Genomic DNA, 24,147 nt, shown 5'->3' with positions numbered 1-24,147 from the left:
TGTCTTTGGATGGAGGATTATATCCGCCCTATGCCTGAGTTGACCCTGAAAGGAAGAGTTTCGAATCAGAATGTCTCCTTATTGATCTATGTGGGGTCAAAGGGGATGGGATATATTTTCAGTAATTTGTGTCTTGCTGTCCTTTTTTGGGTTTTTTTGGTTTTTTTTTTTTTTTTTTAGAGTGGACCAGAACAGATTTTGATGTTTTGCTCATTTTTTTTTCAGGGTACTCCAAGAAGAGGAGGTTACCATGAAAAGGATCACCCCAAAGACCCAAGAAATTACGATGGAAAATTCCGGGAGAGAGGCTCCGAGAGGGACAGACCTTTCAGTGATGATTTTGTAAGTATTTACAGTCTCGGCTCTGTTTGTTAGCTTTTGTCTTTTCTGAAAGTTTTGAAAAACCATGTACAATTGTGCACCCAGATTTTAATCCACTATTAATGGTCTTTATCCCTTTTTGGTTATGTAAGAACAAAACACATGGTTCAAAAAGTATCTGTTTGTTCTTTTCTTGTGTATCATTTTGTCATAATTTTTTTTCAAGCCTTTTCTGTTTTTTAAATTTTACCTCGACCTGGAATAAATGTACCAATGGTCCCATATAAGTTTCAGATTTATAAATTTAAAAAAAATGTTTTTCAGCCTTCCCTCGTGAGCAATGGTGAGCCTAATGGAGAGGTAAAACCAGCCAAGCCAGGTTCTGGAGTTTGGGGTGAGTGTGTGTCACGTTCAAGGTTCATTTCTGTTTGCTTGTGAAAGAGCAGGTTGTTGAGGTGGGTCTGACTTTATCTCTTCCCCCCTCCCCCCACTTCTTATTTCTGGGTCTGGTTTGCTATTTCCCAGGCACTAAATGATGGTTATTATATCGATATGCTTTTCTTAGACTTTTGAAAGAGGTGATCCATTCACTTCTTTTCATACATAATCTGATGGGTATTGGACTTAAAGTTTGAATGATTCACACCAGTGTTCCTTGTCCACGCAGGAATATCTCAAAAATGTCTTTTGTAAATATGTTATTGCCTTTTTATATTTTAACAAGTAATGATAATACATTTTTTATAAGTAAAACTTCAAGAGTTGTGCTCATTTTAATTCTTCAGGAGAGGATTTCTGTTTGGACCCTTATTTTGTACTTTGTTGCTGGTTTGCGTAGAATCATAGATGAAGGTGTAGCTAATTCATGGAAACCGCAATTGCTTCTTGTGACCCAGCAGATTCATGGATATCCCACTTATTTCTTTAGAAGTATGAATTTTGGTTTTAGCGTCTGCACAAAAATATACAATGTTCAATGTTAACTTTTTTAAAACAGAGAATCCACCTAAATCGAATCGAAATGATGATTCGCCGGATCTGCTGAAAAATACTTCCCCTGGAATCTACAAAGCTTTGGTTCCGAACAAGGTATGCTGTACTGTTTTCTTCTCTATTTCACAAGAGACAGTAGGCTCCTCATGGGTCGGCGTGCAAACGTACACATCCCATGGTTCCAGAGGTTGCTGAACCCTGTGACAATTATAATATGTTAATGATAATAATAATAGATTGCATTTGTATAGCGCTGTATCCCATACAAGTATAAGTTCTTTTGAGGTTGCGTCATACAAGGCCTGAACCAGTGGCTAAAGTAATTTTGTTCATTTTTTGTCCATATCCATATATATTTCAAATAATTGTACAAACAAAAGAAAGATACTTATTGACAATCTGTTTTCACATTTTTTAAACAAATGTAAAAATGGTAAATAGTGGAAGTTATAAGTGTCTACTTGGAATAGTTATCTGACAGTGAATGTTCCAAAGCACCTAGGAAATGCCGGCAGCTGGGATTAAATTGGGATTTCAACCCCTGGCAGTCTGTTAGTTTAAGCCTAATTATTTTTTCTTGCTAAAATACAAGGGTTAACTTTTATAATGGAATTTAAAATGTGAGAAAAAGCTTTATATTTGAGTGAGATATTTGTTCACCAGAAATTACCAGTGGTTCCAGGCACTCAATTCTCGCTTTGACTAGGGATGCATGTAAAATTTAGCAGGGTTGGTGATTTTTTTGATTTTTTGGATAAAAATAAAAAAAATCGATTTTTAAAAATTTTAATCAGATTTTTTAAATTTAAATTGGATTTTTTTTATTTTAAAAAAAATGTCGACACAGTTTGGGATTTTTGGTGGCTAAAAGTATGTTCTTTTAGTGCAAAATGCATTGTCTTTATTTTAACTAATGATTAATTTAAGCAACTGCAATTTTAGAAAGCCTTAATCTGCTATATCAGTGAATTATGGCTACAGACAAAAAATGAAGAAAATGTCAGTCTATAAGGAGGGGGGGGGGGGGGTAATTATGCATAGATAAACTTGCATTTTATTTTTTATTACAGTGTGTGTGTGAGCACGCGCTTGTGTTTGTCTAAAAAGAAAAAGAAAATGCTAATTTCAATTATGAAAAAAAATAAATTGAATACTGTATTATTTTACTACTTACAGTGACAGGGGGGGAAAGCAGACTTTTAAGCAATTTTAGTCTACTAAACCTTATATCTGTTTTATAAAACCAAGGAAAGGAATTCTGAATGTTTAAAGATGTAAAAACAGTTTTAAAGTGATTTAAATCCCTGAGTTTTATTTTTAAAATCAAGTCGATTTAAATTTAAAAAAATCAACTGATTTAAATCGACCCGATTTAAATCAACCCAACCCTGGTTTTCAATTATGAAAAAAAAAGTAAATTGAGAACTGTATTATTTTACAGTGACGGGGGGGGGGGGGGGAAGCAAACTTTTAAGCATGATTATATTAGTCTACTAAACCTTATATCCCTTTAAAATAAAACCAAGGAAAGGAATTCTGAAAGTTTAAATATGTAAAAACTGAATACATTTTTTTGAAAAGTGATTTAAATCACTGATTTTTATTTTAAAAATCAAATTGATTAAAATTCTTAAAAAATCAACTGATTTAAATCAACCCAGCTCTGATTTCAATTATGGAAAAAAAAGTAAATTGAATACTGTATTATTTTACAGTGAAAGGGGGGAAATCAGACAGCATGATTATATTAGTCTACTGAGCCTTATATCTGTTTTATGAAACCAAGGAAAGGAATTCTGAATGTTGAAATGTGTAAAAACCGAATAAAAATGATAAAAAAAAAAAGTGATTTGAATCACTGATTTTTATTTAAAAATTCAAGTTGATTTAAATTTAAAAAATCAACTGATTTAAATCATCCCAACCCTGAAATTTAGTGGTCCTGAAAGTACATTGAAGATCAACACTGTGTTAATTTTTTTGTCCTTTTATCTTCCCAGAATGGACCATCGAAAAAACCTGCTCGGGATGGCTTGCGCATGAATGGAAATGTCAGAGATTCGTCCCCCTTGAGTCCTTCAAACAAGTCGAATTATAAAGAGGTATGGTGTTTTGCCGTCTTTGTTTTTTTGTTTTTAATTTTTATTATCTTGATGGCTAGAGTGAGCGCTTTTCTGATGTATGTAGTCATAGTATTGTTAGGTGTTCAAGGGTCTGGCTGTACCTGAAACAAGGCAATTTAAATTTCACTTTGCATATGAATTATTTCGTGCACATTCTTCACTGATTTAATTGTTTTGTCGAGCAGTACATGTACAGGGTGTATTTTTGTCTGCTCATGGTTGCTGAAGCCTGCTATAAAGAATATTTTTTTCTCTCTTAAGTTTTGCTGCCTTTTTCTTTGCGACAGGGTACACGTCAGAGTCCAACACCTGATCTAACAATTGTAACACAGCCTAAAAAGCTGGGAGATAAGAAAAGTGAATTCCTTCGGGCCCTTCGGAATGAAAGCTCATTGAGGAATGGAGATAACTTCCAGGACCAAAATCAAAATGCGATTGGAAAGAGAGAGGTATGTATGGGGTTGAGTTTGAGCTGAAAAATCTCAAGTGTTTTTTGTGAGCGTCATTTCAAAGGTTTTATGATCAATGTTGTATCTGAGGAATGTGTAATGCGCTGGGATGACTCATGGTCATAATGGTTGTAAAGAAATTGGAGTGGGTGTTTAGCTGGTGCTGCTTATTTACTGTAAAGCATCTGTTGTCCATATCTTTCCTCTTTTTCTTTGAATGTGTTATTCTTTAGTGACACCTCTAATCTTTGACATTTATATGACCTAGTTGTGTTGCAAGTGCTGTAAAACTCTCTTACTAGAATTAAAGGTAAGAAACTGGAACTTGTTTGAATAGGTAGCTTTTTGGCTAAAATGATAAGATAACGAGCTGTGCTGCCATTTGTGTCTCGACTTTTCTTTCTCTTGATATGTACCTGTTCAGTGGGGCATATTTCATCACTACCTTTCAAATGTTAACTTGCAGATGTGCAAATGGTTGGAGGATGCCATTGGCAGTTCTGGCATCTTTTACTTCGTTCAGTTGTTTCTGTCAAGTCTATTTATTGCGGGTGGTTGGCGGGTTCGCTGGTGTGGTTTGCTCCCTCTTTCCTATCAAATATCTTTAATCCTTATCTCTCCTTCTTTTTTGTATTTGTTTCTCTTGTAACACCTCTAATCTTTGGCTCAACATGACGTAATTGCTTTGCAAGTGCTAAAAATGAACACTATAACGAAGGAAAGTGGTTGGATAGCGGGTGCTCTGGTGTGGTTTGCTCCTTCTTTCCTATCAAACATCTATCGTCCTTATCTCTCCTTTTTTGTGTATGTTACTCTCTTGTAACACATCTATGTAAAATTCTTACTTAAAATAAAACAAAGGATAAAAAACCACTTTGATTTATTTTGAACAATTTTCTCTGGTATTTTTTACTCATTTTCTCATTTTCCTCTGTACAGCACTCGCTACATGGAAATGAAAGCCCCATGATGGAAGACGTGAATGCATTTACACACGTGAATGGGAACCATGGATCTGATGTTGTTAATGGCAAAGAGAGCCCCAGTTGTGAAAAAGAGGAGCCGGCCGTGAATGGGGATGGTGGAGAGACCCTGGTCTCGGATGTGGATCACATCAACCTTGAGGGAGAAGAGGAGGAGAAAAGGTAATGAATGGGCGGGGGGGGGGGGGGGGCGCTTTGTGATTGATCATTAGTGTGATAGTGACAATTAGTTTTGTATGATTGTGGCTTATTTTTTAAAATGATTGTCATCGTTAGTATTTTTGTGGTTGTCATCTTTTGTTTTTCTATGATTGTCCACATTTGTTTTTGTATGATTGTGAGCCTTAGTTTTTGTATGATTGTGGTTATTTGTTCTCGTATGAGTGATAATGCCCAGCCTGACTCAACAGGGTTTGTTCAGAAAGTGGGTGGTTGTTGGTTCACTTAGGGATGCAGTGTGGCAGAGCTGGGCTTTTTGCATTTGCTATTCACTGCACCATTTTGAACAAATTGCCTCCCATTATGATTTTAGTTTACTCTTTCCGTATTGGCCAAAATTTGTTAATCCCTCAGAAGTTAGTTTTCAGATTATTGTTCAAATTTTTTTTTTTTGGTCAGTGTTTTACGGCGCTTGCAACTGCATAAGGTCATGTGAGAGTGCGGGACACATTTGAACATTTTCACTTTGGTAGGAGTTTTGAATTTTGGCCGGGTGGCGACCGAAGCCTACTTTTATCGATTTTTAGAATTGCGGAGGGGTCTTTAGGGCAGGGGTCCCAGGCTGTTTTGAGACGCAACTGATAAGATCGATAGTTGAGGTGGTGCATTGACAGCTTAAAAAAAAAATTATAATTCAATAATAAATTGTTGTATTTGCATGAAATTTGGCACACCAGTTTCTTGCATGCCACTAAACTCTGTGTACAAAAATTATTATTGTATCTTATAAACTTTTGATTTTATGTCATTTGTTGTCTTTTAATCATATTGTTCTCAATACATCATTTTTTAACACACTTTTCTGGACTTCTTTGAAGTTTACCAGTAGATTTGCTTGAAATTTGCTGTAGGTGTCACCCAAATACCCTTTTCAATTGTACAGTAAAATTGATTTAAAATATTGAATACTTTCTGTTTTATGACTAAATTTTGAAAAAGATTTGATTTTTTCGGAAGTTTTTCTGGGATACCAATTTTCAAAGCTCGTAACTTTCCTTATCGTGAAAGATATAAGAACAATTCTCCGATATGTTAAAAACAATACCTTAAGGTCTCTAGGTATTTATTTTCAAACATTGGTAAACTTCCGAGAAGTCTTTTAATTTTAAAATTGGGCGTAAAATCCAAGATGGCCACCAATGTTATGGCGACCATCTTGGATTTTCCAAATTTTCTTTCCTATTGCATTTCTTTCTCAATTCAAACCTGCATGCCAAACTGTAAGTCTGTACTTTACTTAATAACGATTTTAGCCCCATCCTGGGACCCCTGTCCTTAAAGGTGCCCAACTGGCTCATTGGACCTCTGAGATTTTTCGCCTTTATCCGTTATTGTCAGAATGGTTATTGTGATTGTTACAAAATATGGTAATGACCAATGTCATTTTCATTTGTATGCTTTTGTTTTATTCCTCTAGGTTGCTTCTAGAGATGGGCTGGGACGAGGAAGATGACACAGAATATGTTATCACTGATGATGAAATTAGAGAGTTTCAGGACCTGGTAATTTTTTCTTTTTGTTCATTTTTGTGTGCTGTAGAGAACTAGATTTTAAATTGGAAAATCTGTTCTTTGCAGTCTTTGCCTTCTTTCTTTCTTTCTTTCTTTCTTTCTTTCTTTCTTTCTTTCTTTCTTTCTTTCTTTCTTTCTTTCTTTCTTTCTTTCTTTCTGTTCATTTTAGTGTGCTTTAGAGAACTAGGTTTCAAATTGGAAAATCACTTCTTTGCTTTCTTTGCCTTCTTTTTTTTCTTTCTTTCTTTTTGGCTTAAGAGAACTAGATTTTAAATGGGTGATTGGCGGGTGCTTTGGTGGGGTTTGCTCCTTCTTTCCTATCAAACATCTATCGTCCTCATCTCTCCTCCTTTTTTGTGTTTGCCAGACCCCAGTAACACCTCTAATCTTCGGCACTGATATGACTTTACTGTGTTGCAAGTGCCGTAAAACTCTTACTAAAACTTTTTTAACTAGATTTTAAATTGGAAAATCACTTCTTTGCTTTCTTTGCCTTTCTTTGCCTTTCTTTCTTTCTTTCTTTCGTTCAAATGAGTCCTATGCTCTGATTAGCTGTGCTGTTCAGAATGCACATTGTCAGTTGTGAGAAGTTTTCCTAGTTTGAGTGGTGCTCCTACCTTTGCAGGCCTGTCATATACTCTGATAAAACTCATTTTTTTTCGCACATAGGAAGAGTACCTGATTGGATTTGTATAAAATCCGATTATTAAAAAAAATTCCATTGCCATCTGTCTTACACAACTTATCGTGAATGACAAGAAAACACACAGGTTAATTTGCAATATATGCGGGACATTGTAAATAACGTGAAAATACACACTTTGATTTGCATGTAGTTGCTATATTTGCACGTTTATGTGCCACAATTGGTTTGCAATAGAGTTGGGGCGAGCGGACAGATGGGTTCGTTACTCGCGGTAAACGGACGGCCATGGGAGCGGACTGCGAGCCTCAAGACGGTTACAGTGGAATCCACTTATAACGAGTCCTGAAATAACGAGAAGTCTGTTATAAAGACACTATTCTAAAACCCCGTTTTTTTCCTTCATTATCTTTGTAAATAAAATACTGCCATAGCGCAATCAGACAAATGTGCGAGTCGGTTATAGCGGAATATTCCTGCTGCTGTGCACAGCGCATAAGCCATTTCTTCATGCAAAGCCTCGCTAGTTGTAGGTGATCTTGCGAAACAAAGAATGGGTATGGTGGGGTGGCGGACAACACAGCGGATGAGTTAGCCTAGAGAACTTTATCTCTGATCGCCGACGCCGAACTGTCAACATCGCTAGCGCTAGAGAAAGAAACCTTATTTAGACCTGCATGTTTGCCGACAATCGTCTGAAATCCGACAATCGCGACGCGACCCGCGAGGCGGCCGATGCTATCGCTAGGCCCACCTGTATCAGTCAATGTGCGTAGTGCGAGGCCTGGCCGACTGCCAGCGTCCCCCTTTTCTCCCGTCGGCTTTGTCGGCACTTTCGTTTTCGTGCCGACCGCCGACGCGCGCACCGCCGACTGCCGACGTCGGCGTTTCCGACATAATTGTCGGAACCTGAGAAGAAATGCGAATACGAAAAAAGACGACGACCTAAATTATCTACTTTCAGTTTCGTGCTCGAGCGGCCATTTTGAATTTCGTTTTGTTGACAAATTCAATTGTTCAGATCGTGTGGATTCATTCCAGTCCGACTCACTTAGATAATAGAATCTAGATCTAGATAGATCTAGATTTATATAGATCATTATAGACCTCAATGGAGAATTCATATTACAATTCTATTTTGTCAAACCCTATCAAAGGTTGTGCTGTAATATTAATGTTGGTAAAAGGCATTTCATCAGGTGCGTGAATTATTTATTTATTTAGAATCTAGACTCAGCTGAGCCCCTCTGTTCGGAATCGGATGCGGATTTCTAGTTCAAGGCCTATTCCTAGATCCTATTCACTTGTTCTTCTAGATCTAGATCTAGATCTAGATTTATTTAGTTTACTAGATCTATATGGAGGATTCTTATTCCAATTCTATTGTGTTATTTGATATCAAACCCTATTATTGTAGATCTAGCAATATGTAGGTGTAGGCCATTATGCTCCTTGTAAGCCTTGTTTGTTTTGGGGTGTGGTTTTTTAATTTTAAAAATGTTTTTCATTTTGGACTTGTGCTGGCCTTTTCACATGAGGCTCGTTGCAGGTTCTTTTTTTGGGTAGGCCTAGGGGTAGGGGTAGGGTTAGGTCTCTTCTTTGTTGTGTTTGTTGGGGTGGTCGCTCGTTACTCGGAAGTCCTTCCTTATGACACCCACAAAAGCTCTTTTTTTTAGGGGGGGGGGGGTGCGTAAAATTTTCAGACAATCTGGTTGAGCCTCACATGCAGGTCTACTTATTCGATTTTTGATCAAGTAAGACCTAGAGTAGAGATCATGTTAAACCAAATCATCATCAGGGGAGATTACAAAAAGAAACGAACAGAAAACCAGACTCATAGATTTGGCCTACTGTACTATTTCCCTTGAATTCCCTTAAAACGAGAATCCAGCCATAATAGATGTTTCGCACCGGCCCCCTCCCTCTCGTTTTAACAGGATTCCACTGTATTTTTTTTTGCGTCGGCACCACAATGTTTTTCTCTCAGCGAGTGGACTGCGAACCTCAAGTCAGTTCGTTTCTTGGGCCCGCTCCACAACTTTATTCACTGAGCAGGCGGGCGAGCGGACGAACTCTAGCAGATTGTTTGTTAATTAGGCCTAGTGTTTTAAGCCACTTGCGGTGCCACAGGGAGTGAGAGAGGCTGTTGAAATAGTACTATGTGTGTAACCTTTCACTTCTTGTGTTGGTCACACTGTGTACGTTCCTTTTTATCGCGAAGACGAAGGGTAAAGTATTCCCAAAAGCCTTTGGGGGGTAGAGAATTTTCCGCCCTGAACGCCTAGCTACAATGTGAGACAGGAGGTTGATTTGGGGGGGGGGTGGTGTTTGTATGCAATGGAAGGAGTCACTTCCTGTCTGTCCCTCTGCCCGCTTAAATGCCTGGAGTCTCTCCGTCCGCCTGTCCGCTCTCTCGCTAAACAAACTGTTGTCTCTGTCCGATGCGTAGCGAGTAGCGAACGAATCTTCACAAGCAGGCGGCTCGTTACCGTCCGCTCGTTTGTGGGTAGTTCCAGTGAACCGTTCGTTACTTGCGGACGCTGATTTAGCTAGCCCGAGCCAACTCTAGTTTACAATGTATTGCAGATTTCAAGTAATTTTCTTCTTTCCTTTCCTCCCCAGCTACAAAATCACTGCCATGGACAGAAGAATGGCCTGAAATCTTCGTTGCGCAACGTTCTCAGTAAGAATTTTGCCAATGGCTTGAATGGCAGCAATGATGAAAGCGAAAAACAGTCAAAGCCTTTGTGATACATGTAGTTGCCATTTCTACACATTGAAGTGCATGAGATGGAATTTCTTTTAAAGTGTGCCTGAGTGGAAGAGAATGCTAAAAGGCTGAAGTACATTTTGTTCTCACGGAGCATCCTTCATCTCTTCAGTATTTCATATGCAACTGTAACTTGGAGTGAAAAAAATAATAACAAGAAGAAAAATCATTGGACCAATTTGGAATGGACTTGAAAGATTCTTTAATTTTTCAATTTCACTTGAATGTTGATTGCTGTCTCATAGATGATAGTGATTGATTATAGTAATTGAGCACCCTGTTTTGTACATTGATGATGATGATGATGATGATTCCAATTTATGTGTTTTGCGTAGATGATGTGAAGCATGCAGCTCTCATTTGTCTGTTGTTCCCATCATCAAACTCTCAACATCACCACCTTCACCCATCCACTCTCACCCTCCACTCCCCTCCCACCCCCACCCCCCTTGCTCTGATTGATGTGGTCATATCTTACACAAGTGTGTGGCGTTCCTCTGTGCTGGTAAATATTTTTAGTTTTCACATCTCTGTTAAGGAGCTCCCGAGAAAGAACAGCACAGAAGTTAAGTGTTTGGCTTTGGGTTTTTTTCCCCCCTATTAACTGATGAGTTCGGACATGTTTTTTTTCACCTGTCGATGATGACAGTGATGAGTACAGGAGTCCAGGATTCTTCTTCACTACTTTTATTTTCCCCTCTTGATTATTTTGAGAGTTGGTTAGAAATGGTTTCTCCGATCACCTCGCAAACTTAAAAACGTTTTTTATCTGTTCTGTTAACGTACAAAATTCATCGTCTCCATCGGCTACCCTTTTTTTTTCTTCATGAGAGTGATAAACATTCTAGAAATTTTGAACCTCTCCCCCTCCTCCTCCTCCTTCACTACCCACAGATGACCGACCCTTTTTTTCTTCTTGGAATCAGAGTGTCACGGGCATAGAGTTGCCCCGAGAAGTTTATTTTCTACCTATTTATATGTGTATACATTTTATTTGTAATCAATTTGGAAAATTGTCTTCCTCTTGATGGGTGAGAATCAAAGACAATTATATATACGCAAATCGTGCAGTCTGAACAGTCATCATTCCCGTCCCCTCTCTCCTTACATCATGGCAGCATAGAGACCTACATGTACCGTCAAGAAATTACTATGATTATTACAGACGGTTTTCATTATTTTTTTATAATAAAGTCTGAACAAAATTGAGTCGGAAGATTTTTTTTTTCTCAATCTGAGTAATCTTCGTAGAAGGGGGTTGCTGACTACCAGTTTTCTTCCCTTGTCCTGTATTATTCTTTATAGTAGGGGTTGTTTTTTAAGTGGGGGAGTTTTTGCCCTTTTTTTCATCATCTTGCTCTGTACATACCTGTTGCCATTCTTGATTGAAATATTTTTGAAAAGCTTCCACATTTAGTTGTAGATTTGGGGGAAAAAAAAGTCATTGGTTCGGGGTATGTCGAAGGAAATTATATTTTGATGTGTATGTGAACACTGGTTGTGGCAAAGGAGGTGGTACTATTTCATTTCCAATAAATAAGACTGACTTAAATCTGGAGGGAATGGAGAGGATTAAAAAGCTAAGATGTGCTTTATTTTGATTGGTTTTATTTCTCCCTTTTCACATGAGCTCAGAGTTCTTCTGTTTCCTCTTCTGGCCTTTCCTTTTTTGACGCAGTGATTTTTTTTTTCCTTTGTGTTTTAGATGCAAACCATATCAATTCAGAAGTTGCCACCTTCACATCTATGAGAATTGGGATGTGATTTTATGTACTCCTGACCTGCGCATTCACGATTGCATTCCATATTCTTAGTTCTGTTCTGGGATTTTGTAGATGAGTTGGCTGAGTTTTATTGTTGTAGCTGTTCTTTATGTTGCTTTTTGTGTGTACTTATTCCTTTTTTTTAAAGTTCTTTTTTCCCCTCTAGTTTCGTACTTTAGAGAGGCTACATGATGCCTTACTGACACATGGGCCATTATATTAAATCAAAACATTCCCCCTTTGCCAAAGCAAGAAAAGCCCTATCATTTTTTATCTGCGCAATTGTGTTTATTTTTGGGATTTTAATTTTAAGTAACAATAGTTGGTCCTTTTTAGCTGTGCTGCACTCTTACCATGATCATATATACCGGTATGACAAGGTATTCAGTGAAACAATATGAAGTCACCCTTATTTTTATTTTTTTTACTTTTTTCTTTTCCACAGTTCCATTAGCTCATTAAGATTTCTGTAATATTATAGAAACTTGTCCTTTTCTGTCATCTGATTCTAATGCTTGCATGTAGATTCATGTTCTCAAGTTTGCATGGTTTTGTTAGCACTTGAAAGGATTGCAGTTGACACAACAGAAATATGTTCAAAAGGAGAGGCCACCGAAGAGTTTACTGTAATGCAGTCAATAATGTCTGAATGATTTATACCCTTAGTTAAATTTACGTCCAATGTTCTCATTAGTCACACCAATTGCTGTAGTTTCTAGAGGTGCACTCTGTTCAGCACCGTTTGATGTGGTGAAGGGTAAAAAAAATATGCTTCACCGTAAGAAATAAGACAATTACTGTGAATAGTAGAGGTTAAAGTGGGCGGGGAGGAAAAGTGCGCAGAAACTTTGTTTATGCCAGCTTTCAGTTATGACCAGATCACTCAAAAGCTTTCACGTTCTTGCTGGCATTTGAAATTTCAGCCTGTACTCTTTTAGAATGGCTATTGGTCGCGCTGCATAAAGAGTACATCAGTACAATTTGCAGACCTTTCAGTTTGCAATGATTATGCAGAAACTAAGAAATATTTGTCCTCCCAGAAGATGGAACGAAAGAGCTCTCTCTCTCTCTCTCTCTTTGGAGATTGAAGACTTATATGCTGTTTGATGTGAATACAAGATTGTTTGATGGTTTGGTGTTAATTGCTCAGTGCTCTTTCCCAAGGTTGTTGCATCTTGGGTGTGTTGACATCGTGTATGTTCTCGTGTACGGTGCTGGCAGACTAGGACCATCAGTTAAGCGATGATGTACTGACTTCTCTCTTGTATGTCTAGTATGTGCCAAATGTTAGGTTCAGAAGCTCACAGGGTTTTTCTTGAATGTACACTGTTTTCAAGCTGTCTTTCAAAAGAAGTAATAACCAAACATGACAGCCGATTATTAGCTAAGTCTAAACAACAGGCTGGTAGAATTTGTAAGTCTCTTCATTCTTTCATGTTTTTTTTTTCTCCATAACGTTTAATGAAGTAATAAAGTGGATATTTTTTTTCCAAAGGGCTTCTGTTTGATATAATATCTGTGTGAAGTTTGTGACGACTTGCGTGTATGGTGAAGGGAACATGGGTCTGGAGGATGAGATACATTTTAAAGTTTATTCTGACGACCTGTCTGAATGTATCAAGAATTGCTGGGTCAGCATCCTGCCATAATACATTATACTTTTGTTCTAGTTTTCCTCCGGAGATCTTTGGTGAAAGGTACAGGAAAAGTATCTGCCCACCACCCAGTTTGTTTGGGTTTTTTCCCACATAGCAGCATAATTATGTGTGGTAGTGAGTAGAAAGTGCGCTGTTCTTTCTACAAGCATCTTGTTATCGATCCAGTTCAACAAGTGTAGAGAAGGGTATTTATTGATATACAGTGTTTGTAGGGAGAAAAAAAAGGCATGTAGAGAGTACAGATTATAATCAACTGATCAGACTGCTGCTGAGAATGTCAGTTGGAAATGTTTGTCCATGGTGTGAGTATCAGTTCAAGTAGATTTAAACTTGTCATTTCTTTTTCTTTTTTTTTTTTTTTTTTCCTTCATCCCTCTCCTACATTCAAACCATAAACATCCGTCCTTTAGCTGAGTCTTATTTTCCTTAAACACTTGTCTTTTTGTTACTAACCTAGAAGAAAGAAACATCTCTTTTCTTTTTGTTTCTGGAGAGATCCAGTTGTTTTTTTATTGTCAAGTGACCACTTTTAGAAGAGAAAAAGATGTCTTATTCTCTTTTACTCTCCACTATCAAAGTGCATGAAGCTTTATCATGTGTTTGAAAAATAAAAGTTTATAGACATTGTTATAAGACTGACGAGAGTTGTTTTTGCCGTTGTGTACAAATTGGCACTACCACTACCACCATACTGAGATATAGAGGGTTTGAAAAAAACATTTTTAGAATTTGTGCCTTACCAGAAAATAGTCGGAGGAGAGTCTTTATATGGAAATTTATGTACAGTAAAGAATTTTCTCACAGCCAAAAGCAGAATCTGAAGTGTGTCACAAAAGTAAACTTTGAATGTTGTTCATGACTCGGTCACTTTTTGCATGATATTGGTGACCGACTGAACGCTAGGTTCTCAGATTTAAGTTTACATACGAAGTAAAATCAGAGAATGTTTTCTTTAAATTTTTGGTAAACTTTCACTTTGTACGCTGACATTTGAAACTTTTAGGAGGTTATGCGAAACCGGTGTTGTTTATAAGAACTAGTAACATTGGCCTGGTTACTTTCTACAGTTTCCAACTTTCATAAAGTAATAAGGAAGGACCATCCAAAAAATATAGGGAAAAACAGTCTCAACTTTTTAGTAGAGATATTAATGAGCTATTTCATTTTTGTAAAATTAATTTGGATCCATACTTTGTGGAATGGAACACAGTTCACCCATTATAGTTGTGATCATGTTCGTCAAAAATGATTTTGAAGTTTTTACATTCTAAGAGAAAGAGTGCAGATATGTGTTTTCTATGTTCCTGCTTTGGCTTCTAATGAAACCTGCCTGTTTGCCAAAGGTGTATCCATGTTTGTTCTTTTCAGCTTCTTATCAAATATTTAGGCTATAGATTCTCAAGAAAGTGTTTTCTCTCATCGTTGGCACTTTGATAAAGAGAAAAGATTCTTGATACTATGATACACACGACTTGACTCAGGACCCTCCGCTGGTAGTTCCTACTGTTTTTACTGGATATTATTTCTTTCTGTTTGGCCTTTTCTGAGATTCCCTGCACTTAGCGACTGTTTCCTTGGTGTATCTTCTGGTCTAGTTCTTCCCCTTTCTCTGTAGACTAGAGGCAAAGGGCCAATGCACCTGAGCTCTTCAGGACTCTCATCAGCATTGCCTTTCTCACTTTCTCACCCTGCATCAGGGTATAGGCCACGAACAAACACTTCCCACCTTTCCCTATCCGGGCAAGTCTCTTGATGTTATTCCATGTCTCTCTGGACCTTACCACTGCACAAACAAGTGTATGTTTGGCAGGGATGCAAATTCTCCAGTTTTCTCGGCTTTTTCCATTTTGTTCATACACTTTTAAAGGAAAGGGGAGAGGTAAGAGAAATGTATTTGTTTGCTATTTTAAAATTTACGATGTTCGTTTTCGGTGAGATGTGATACTCCGCTCATTTTCAGGTTTTTTTTTCAAAATCACTTGGCATCTCTGGTATGGGGTACGGAAGGGTTGAGGTAGTCAGGTTCAGGCATTTACTTGAGTCCATCATGTTAAGCTCATCAGGACGGCTGTATGAAAGGGGGCTTTGTCTTCATAGGAGGTGTTAGTTGTGAGTCTTTCTTTAAACCACACGCTGCTGGGGGTTGGAAGGCGCTACTGGTAGATCCAGCTTCTTTTCTTTCCCTCTGTTATTTTTATGTCTGTCTTACTTTTCCCCCTGCACTAAAGGACAATTATTGTGTCGATGTGCTTCTTTTTACTCAAACAAACAAACCACATACATAAAGGGACCTAGTACCTCCTCACTCATCGTACTAAAAATTCCAATCTTTTGTTGTTTCTGTCTTTTTTGATGCAGAAGATGGGAAAACATTCTGATACAGCTTTTTCATTTTTATTTTATTCCCCTACGCGGGTGCCAACATATCCTCATGATGACCTGAATTCAGTCCACCACCGGATAAATCTTTATTCCCTTCATGAGTTCTGCGACTGGAACGTGAGAGAAAAAACATTGTGCAAAAAATGAGTCACTCTGGTCAGTGGATGGTTGATAGGCGCTCTGGTATGGTTTGCCCCTACTTGCATATCGAACATCTATCATCCTGATCTCTGTTCCTTCTTTTTGTGTTTGTTACTCTCATGTAATGCCTCTAATCTTTGGCACTTATATGTCCTAATTCAACCAACTGTGTTGCAAGTCTGGTAAAATTGTTACCGAAACAAAAAAAAAAAAGAGTGAACATTTGGTCAGTTCAAAGAGGCTTGATCTATTGTCCAAAAGGGTTTTATAACTGACTTTCAAAAAATGCAGGGATAAGAGTTTGTGTGTAGGAGTGCCACCAAAGTAGGTCATTGATGAGTGTTGGTTACCAAGGTAAAGCTGGAGCTCAGATAAAGATTGTCTGTGTACTTTATTGAACTTGCAGTCTTCCTCTATTTCTTTTTTTGGGCTTGTACATTCCTTTACAAGAACCTGATGAGTTGTTGGTCAATAATTTTATTTGTCTGTAGTCGTCGAGAGTCATTTTTATAAAAGAATTTGAGAGGCATCGTGGTAAAATCAGGTGCTCATCAAAATAATGAAATCAAAGAATACGTTTTTCTGGCAGTTGGGTGATTTTTTTCCCCTAATTTTCTTTTTTTTGCTCTCCACCTTTTATAATTTATGTCCATTTAAAAACACATGTCTGGGTAGTTTTTACTGAAAAACGTCAACCAAAGCAACAAAAAATGTAAATTTGCCGTTTCCAAGGACACTTAATCTTTGGAAGTCACCTAACTTTGGTGGCCATTTTCTGACTTATTTTACTTCTGACACAAGGTCACCCCCACCTCCTTCCATCGTAAATTTCTCAACTTCTATTCCAGATAAATCAAATAAGTGGATTTTTTTTGGCCAAAAGCAAGAGAAATAAACAAGTGTTAAGATGAAACAACTCCATATGCCAAAAAGTTTACGAGCGCGTGATTCCTCCATGTCATGATACATTTCACATGAGCTTGAGTAATGATTATAACAATGACATTTGAATTTAATAAAATTCAAATTCAAATGTTATTAGTGGAGAGCTGAGTTCCTTACTCGGGACTATTTCTATGAATCATTTCCTCTCCTGATGCTTATCAGCAAGAAGGAATTCCAAGTTGTTGGTTTCAGCACTTTTTCTGTGTGTATGAACTTCAGAAGCATATCACTGAAAGAGCACTTGTGTTTTTTGTCTATTCTCTTTTTGTTTGGCGACAACAGGAGGACTTAATTTAATGTTTGTATTTTTTAATTTCTACTTCTTCCATCTGTGCTGAGACTGCTGGGCGTTGAGGGGTTACTGCTGCTGGGCTTGCCACTGCCGGGCTGATCTACGGTGGGGGAGGTGGGGGGGGACCATGGAACTGACTATTTTCCTCTGTAATTGCTATTTTAATACTTTACTGATTCTCACACTGTATTGGTTAGCTGTTTTGTGTTGTCTTCATAGATTTGATTTGAAACAGCTGTTTTGAATAGGTTTACAGGTTACTTTTTTTTTTTTTGTGTGTTTTCTTCATAGATTTGATTTAAAACAGCTGTTTTGAATAAGTTGACAGGTTACTGTTTTGTTTTCTTCATAGATTTAACACTTTGCAGTCACTTGGTGCAATAATGCGACGGTGAACATTAGGCCTATCCGTTCCGGTCACGTGGTGCAGTTCTGCGCCAGGCCTGAGAAGTCCGTTGCAGTTAGTGAGTTACTCTCCTGGCTGGGTGACCAGATGGGTCATTTTGTACTGCTGGCTGTGTGACTGCAAAGTGTTAAAATGACTTGTTTTGAATAGGTTTAAGTGCTTTTGTTATCTTTAATGGATAGTTGTTTTTCTTGTTTTTGATTTTTGTGTTCAGGTTTGATAAGACTGCGGCACTTATATATATGACCGTATTGTGTTGCAAATGCTGTAAAGCACTCACTAACACTAGAACTTGTAAAACTGCTTTGAAAGGGTCTAGTTTCTTTCTTGTCTGATGGCTAATTCTAGTTGTAGAGCTTTGGGCAAGTGGAAAGGCTCCACTAAAAGTACTGCTTGTTCTGCTGGTTCATCGTTTTCCTTGACTCTGCTCGACCCTAGCTTTTAGCTGCCCCCGCGGTTTTATGCAAAAAAAATTCTGAAATTATGGAAACTGAGCCCAAAAATGTGAAATTATGCAATTCTGTTAATTTTAGCAAAGGATGATAAAGGAAAACAATCAGAAATTACTTTAAAAATGATCAAATCTTGCTAAATTCTGCGGGGTGCATAAAACCATGGGGACAGTTTTAGGAAGTGGGTGGTTTGGAAGGGGCCACTGATAGGTCCCATTTCTTTACTTTCCCTCTGTTGATTGTTTCTACCTGTCTTACTTTTCCCAGCACTAAATGACCATTATTGTGTCGGTGTGCTTCTCTTTTCTCAAACAAACAAACAATAATTTCTTGTTTGAAGCTGCAAGTATCATTACCCTCTGAGCTTTTGGGTTGTCCCATTGTCTAGATATTTGAAGGTTTCTCTCAGTCCTTCATAGATCCAAAAGTTTTGTCCAAGGGCAAGGCAGTGCCCTTCAGTAGTTCTGGATATAAGGGGAAAGGGTGAGATTTGTGAGGAGGTTGTGTCTCTGTTTTTGAATTTTAGTTTTAGTTGGAAGGATTCTTCTGTTCTGATTTTATCATTGTGTAGGTGGGCGCATGTTTGTGGGGGTTTTGTTTTGTTAAAACTACTTCCTTCTTACCGAAGACATGACTGAAAAATGGTTTGAAAATGTATTTTTTGATACTCGCTCTACTCTTAGCAGTACTTACTGTAGATGTATTCTCTCATGCTGTCACATCTCATGTTCTTTTGTGGGGTGGGTGGTTGAAGGACGTCTCTGGTAGGTTCATTCAACTTCTTTACTTTCCCTCTAATGTTTCTGTCTGTCTTACTTTTCCCCAGCACTAAATAACTATTATTGTGTTGATGTTCTTCTCTTTACTCAAACTAGCAAACATTGTGTTCTTTTGGGATTTGTTTAGACAATTGTTTGTTGTAGTAAGTCAACTGTGTTTTCCAAGCATATCAGCGCTTAGTTCATTGGTGCAACCTCTTAGAAAAACAGGAAAGCCAGATTTCTACTAGGTTCTGATTTTCCAGTGTTAGTCTGGAAATGCAGTTTTCTGGAAGGATTTGGATTTTGCACTGTATATAGGCTATATAAAAATAATTTTGATTGATACAAGATGTTTTGGACAGTATGATACGTTCTTTTTTTTTGACACCACACGTGTGTTTTTGTTGGAGATGTATGTAAAGTTCAGAAGTTTTTTTTTTGGTAGCCAGTTGGCGGCCCCTCTGTACTGGGGGGGGGGGGGGTTAAACTCCATACGGCTATCTTTCAATTTTCTTTGTAGCATGTTTTATTTTTATTTTAATTGAATATTTGAGAGGAAAAGTGAATATATTGATCTCATGAGTAAATTATGTGCTTGTTCTGCTTAGTACAAGTGATGTTGCCAGAGGCCTCAGAATGGCCTGCAATTACTGCAATAATAGATAGTTTTGCTCACGTACAAAAGGTTGGAGTAGCACGTCAACAAGATTTAAGACGTGTCCTTGTCATTGAAGGATCCGTCGTATCAGCCAAGTGCCACGTGTTTTGTCTTGGAAAGTGAAAGGAACTATATGTGAAGGGTGCTGACAAAATCAGTTACTTCTCGGATTCGAGTCCAATGGAAATCGCTACATCATGCTTTTAGGTGAAGTTTTTACAATTTATAAGCACGAAATAATATAAGGCATGTTTTACTTAAAGAATATAGACATCAATGGAAAGTCTACAAATTTGACACTAGTGTCGGTTTTTGGCAAATATCTCCATTAGTGGATTGCGAGAAGTAACTCATTTTGTCAACACGTCACACATATTATCTGTGAGGATGGGTGAAACCGCTGTACCGTCACTTTCTCGATGTTTGTGACACATCAATGCGACTAGAACTGGTGTTTTCTTACGTAAATAGAGCGTATGAGTTTGAGAGGGGGATTGATGGGTGTTCTGACGTAGATGCGCACATTATGTGGTCATTATGTGGTCTTAACGGTAGTTCCTCATGTCCTCGCTGATTCTTCAAGGTTGCCCGAGTGGAGGTTTCCACCTGCCATGTAAAACTGTAGGACGCTCGAACCTGTCATGAAACTACACCTGTTACATGATACGAGAATCGAGCTTTCATTGAAAACTTATTCTGTTTCTGGTCTGAATTTGTCGCATATATCATTATGATGATAGCAACTGCAATTTTTCTTTCAAAATTTAACGAATTAATCATTGTCTTTCCTCTCATGTTCTCAAGTTTTTCTGGAGGGTTTCACTTTTAGTTTTATATTTCATATGTTGGTTGTTTTTTTTTTTGGGGGGGGGAGGAGAGATTATCCCTCACACACACTCCCATATATTTTTCATTTTTTGAGAAATGACAGACATCGAAAATGTTACAGCATTTATTGTTGGTCAGAAAAAAGATATATTGTAGAAATTGAAGCTTATGAATGATTTTGGTTCAAGCAAGTTTATGAAACCTGTAAATATTTAGATTTCTATGGATGACATTTTTATTGTACCTGTCGCGAGTTTGTTGTCGTCATCCCAATCAAAGACCTGTGTCCACTGACAGATTTTGGAATGATTTTTGTTCTTTTGTTTTGTTTTACTTATTGTGTGTTTACATTTGCGCTTTTGTTGATTTGAATTGGAGTTTTCACGGGTAGTGTTTGATTAATTAAGCAGAGATGAGGATTTATAATTTCTTTGTAGGTAATCGTTTTTTTGGTGCGGTAGAACTTTGGCGTAGGTAATTAGGTTGGTTGTGTCTGTTTTATTCTGCTTTTCTCCAGAAAATATCTACTTTTTTGTGTTTGTGTGCCTGAGAGTAAGAGACCCTTACTTGAAATTGAGAAATCGTTGTAATGAGGGTTAGAATTGCTGAGGGCTTGTTTTTTGTGTGTTTTTTTTAGTTGTTTTTTCAAACAGAAATATTTGTATTACCATACTTACTCAGTTGAGCTGTGCCCGCTTGGTTTTGCTATTCAACATTCAACATTCGCTGGCCTTGTGGTTTGGCTTTCAGACTGGTAATTGTGAGGTTGGGGGTTCGAGCTGTGGGTCCGACGTTGTGTTCTTGAGAAAAGCGCTTTACACGAATTTTCCTCACTTCACCAGGTGGGAATGGGTACGCGGCCATAGATAACGAAAAATCTTGTCAGTATGCTAGTGATTTAGAGTGCCTATAAATGGCGTGCCAATAAATGGCCGCTTGCACTGTATGCTTCTCAGAAAGTTGAGGCTGTTTCAGAATGCTCTCATGTCTGCTGGGGTAATAGTATAGATTGTGAAGCGCATAGAGCTTTCTGTTGAGCAGCGATTTGAGCTATATGAATGTTATCTATTTATCTCTTTATTTATTTTTGTTCGATTCACTACAGCTATTTGAGCTATTCGAAGCGTGGCCAAGCCATTTGAAGGCTGAGTGATTTTTTTTCTTCTAAAACAGATATTGAATTTTCGTCTAATTTTTAAAAAAACTATTGTAAATGTAGAGCATATTATTACTGAACATCACTCAGATAAATACAGCAATACATTGCACAAGTTGGTTACGAGACAGAGTGATAAGAGGAGTCGACAAGAGTCATAAAACATGCCTCTAAGAAGTGTTCACTGCTATTCATCAGTATTCAATAGCCACACCATAAATAAATAGCCTAAGGGTACTTGACTCTCAAAGTGCAGCAAATGTTTATATGAGAAATTAAAAGTAGGACGTTTCTATGAGCTCCCCTTCCGCCATTGGAAATTCGAAGAATCATGAATGGTAATGGGACAATCGTATTGCACTCAGTGCGAGCCAGCACTCGTGCATGCTGTGTGAATAGTCAAGGAATGTTGAATAGTGGGTAGACTTGTCTTGTACAAGAAAACAAACTTTTGCACACTGTTTTCAAAGAGTCAATGAAGTTTTATTTCCTCCAAGTGGCACAGCACTATTACTCCGGTCTTATTGATTCCCCACAACCTTAACATTATATGTGTGCAAGAACTTGTGGTTTTGTCAGAGGAATTGTACGAAATCTCAAGTCATAATGGAAACTTTGGAACAAGTATTGAAAATTCTGTGGGAATGATGGACATGTGTAAGCCTTTATAATTATTCTTTTTCTTTTTTTCCCCTCATTTTCCTCAAAATTTCATTTCATATGGAGTATTTTTTCAGTTTCTACACTATCCACCCACACAGCGTGCTGCAACACTTATCCCCACGGACCAGGATACAGATGGCGTATCACACCGTCGCCGTGGGGGAAAAGTGGTAAATGCCTGCGTTAACATTTTAGATGCTTTTATTAAGATGTATGCTTTATGACCTCCACAGAGCTGAAGTATAGGCATAGTATTGTCCATGCTTTTGAAAAATTCACTCTGAAGTTAAATAGAATGTATGATAAAGAATACAGGGTTGATGAAATTAAGATAAGATTAACTCTGTTGGTTTATGAGAAAAAAATCTTTAAACAGTGTCGACATGGAACAAACTTTGCAGTGAAATGTTGAGGGGGTTTTGGGTTTGCACGGATCTCTGTGACAGTGAGTGGCTTTCTTTACTACACTAATGTCTATGTGGCACAAGGTACAGCGAAGTGAAATTTGTGGATTGTGTCAGGCATAGATGGATCTCCTCCTAGGATGCCTATAATTTTACAGGAGAGGCCAAAACTAAAACCTGTTTCATAAAATTGCCATCGACCACTTCAACTGAAGTTTTGTTTAAAATGAATGGAAAAGCACTTGGGAAAAATAGGATCCCTGGGCTTAGTAATAATCAGTAGCACTGCAGGTTGAAGAACCAGCAGTGGATTACACCAGGGATGGAGGAGGGGTACGCAAAGAAGAACTTGGGGGGGGGGGATTTGGATGTGCAACTTTATACTAGGGAGGGTGGGTGTATTTATAACAAAATAACATCAGGCTTTGGATTGTTTCGGGATAGGTCCATTTGTGTCAGACACCATTGATATTGAGAATTATTGAAAGTATTGTTAAGGCTTAGCGCCATCATTATGTGTGTTGTTACTAAAGAAAGTAATTTGCTCTTAGGTGAGATGTTTGTTGAAGATACCCAGGTCCCAGATTCTGTTATTTTTGTAGTCAGATGAAGAGTATAAAACACTTGATGGGGGAAGGCAGGGTTGCTTGATGAAACTTGATACTGTTTAAGAGGATACTCACTCGTAAGCGTGAGTCCATAGAATACAGTTTACATAAATGTGTGTTTTGATGGCGCCTGTTCACAGCACGTAGTACGTAATACTGCTGGGGAGACAGAAAAAAATATTTATATATATATACTATTACTATATGTGAGGCATCGTGGTGAAATCAGGCGCTCGTCAAAATAATGAAATCTTGAGAAATCGGCATTTTTCAGCCAGGTTGGAAATTTCTTTTAAAAATTTGTTTTTCGGCTCGACACCTTGTATGTTAATTCAAAAACACTTTTATATGTGGGTGTTATGGAAAAACGTTGATAAGGCACACAAAAAAAAGTAAATATTTGCAGTTTCCAAGGACTCTTTAGCTATTGAAGTAACCAAACTTTAGCAGCCCTGTTTTTGCCAATTTTACTTCTGAAACCAGGTGACCCCACCTCCTTCACTCGCAATTATCTCGACTTCTATTCGAGATAAGAGGATATTTTTTTCTTTGAAAGCAAGACAAATGAACAACCTTTCAGATGATACCAATAACTCCATATGCCCACAAATTGAAGAGCGCCTGACTTCACCGCGTCATGACTCATATATGCATGACATGTGTAGGTTGTCAAGTGAGTTTCATCTGGTAACGGTGTAACCTGGTGGGTGCTGGGAAGGGACACGATGTGTGCTTAGCCAGGGAGACAAAGTGGCTCAGATATTAATTTTGATCATGCAGATAAACTGAAAACGGCAGCTATTCATTTGCTTTATATGGTAGAAAACAGTGCTGTATTTACCTTTTTTTTTTTTTTTTTTGGAACATCCTTTCTTTTTTCCCCTTTTCTTTTTCTCCTTCTCCCTCTTTTTCTTCTTCTCCTTCTCCCTCTTCTTCTTCTTCCTTTTCCCCCTCTTCTTCTTCTTCTTCTTCTCCCTCTCCCTCTCCCTCTTCTTCTTCTCCTTCTCCGTCTCCCTCT

The 24,147-nt window shown here is 37.8% G+C and overlaps 1 protein-coding gene across 3 annotated transcripts in view; it reads left to right on the top strand.

The window, feature by feature from the left end:
- The window catches only part of LOC101846183 (vasculin), a 33,404-nt gene extending 17,271 nt beyond the window's left edge, over positions 1-16,133 (top strand). For all 3 annotated transcript variants that reach the window (XM_005112718.3, XM_005112719.3, XM_005112717.3), the window contains exons 7-14: positions 226-342; positions 646-715; positions 1,319-1,410; positions 3,315-3,416; positions 3,725-3,886; positions 4,826-5,031; positions 6,506-6,590; positions 9,865-16,133. In XM_005112718.3, the coding sequence (XP_005112775.1) occupies positions 226-342; positions 646-715; positions 1,319-1,410; positions 3,315-3,416; positions 3,725-3,886; positions 4,826-5,031; positions 6,506-6,590; positions 9,865-9,993 (963 nt within the window). In that variant the 3' untranslated portion in view covers positions 9,994-16,133. The remainder of the gene's footprint in view (positions 1-225; positions 343-645; positions 716-1,318; positions 1,411-3,314; positions 3,417-3,724; positions 3,887-4,825; positions 5,032-6,505; positions 6,591-9,864) is intronic.
- Positions 16,134-24,147: the final 8,014 nt, after the last annotated feature.

This window comes from Aplysia californica, unplaced genomic scaffold (assembly GCF_000002075.1).
Source record: "Aplysia californica isolate F4 #8 unplaced genomic scaffold, AplCal3.0 scaffold01376, whole genome shotgun sequence".
Lineage (NCBI taxonomy): Eukaryota > Metazoa > Mollusca > Gastropoda > Aplysiida > Aplysiidae > Aplysia > Aplysia californica.
Note: the sequence above shows the minus strand (reverse complement) of the source record. Positions and strands in the feature narration are given on the sequence as shown.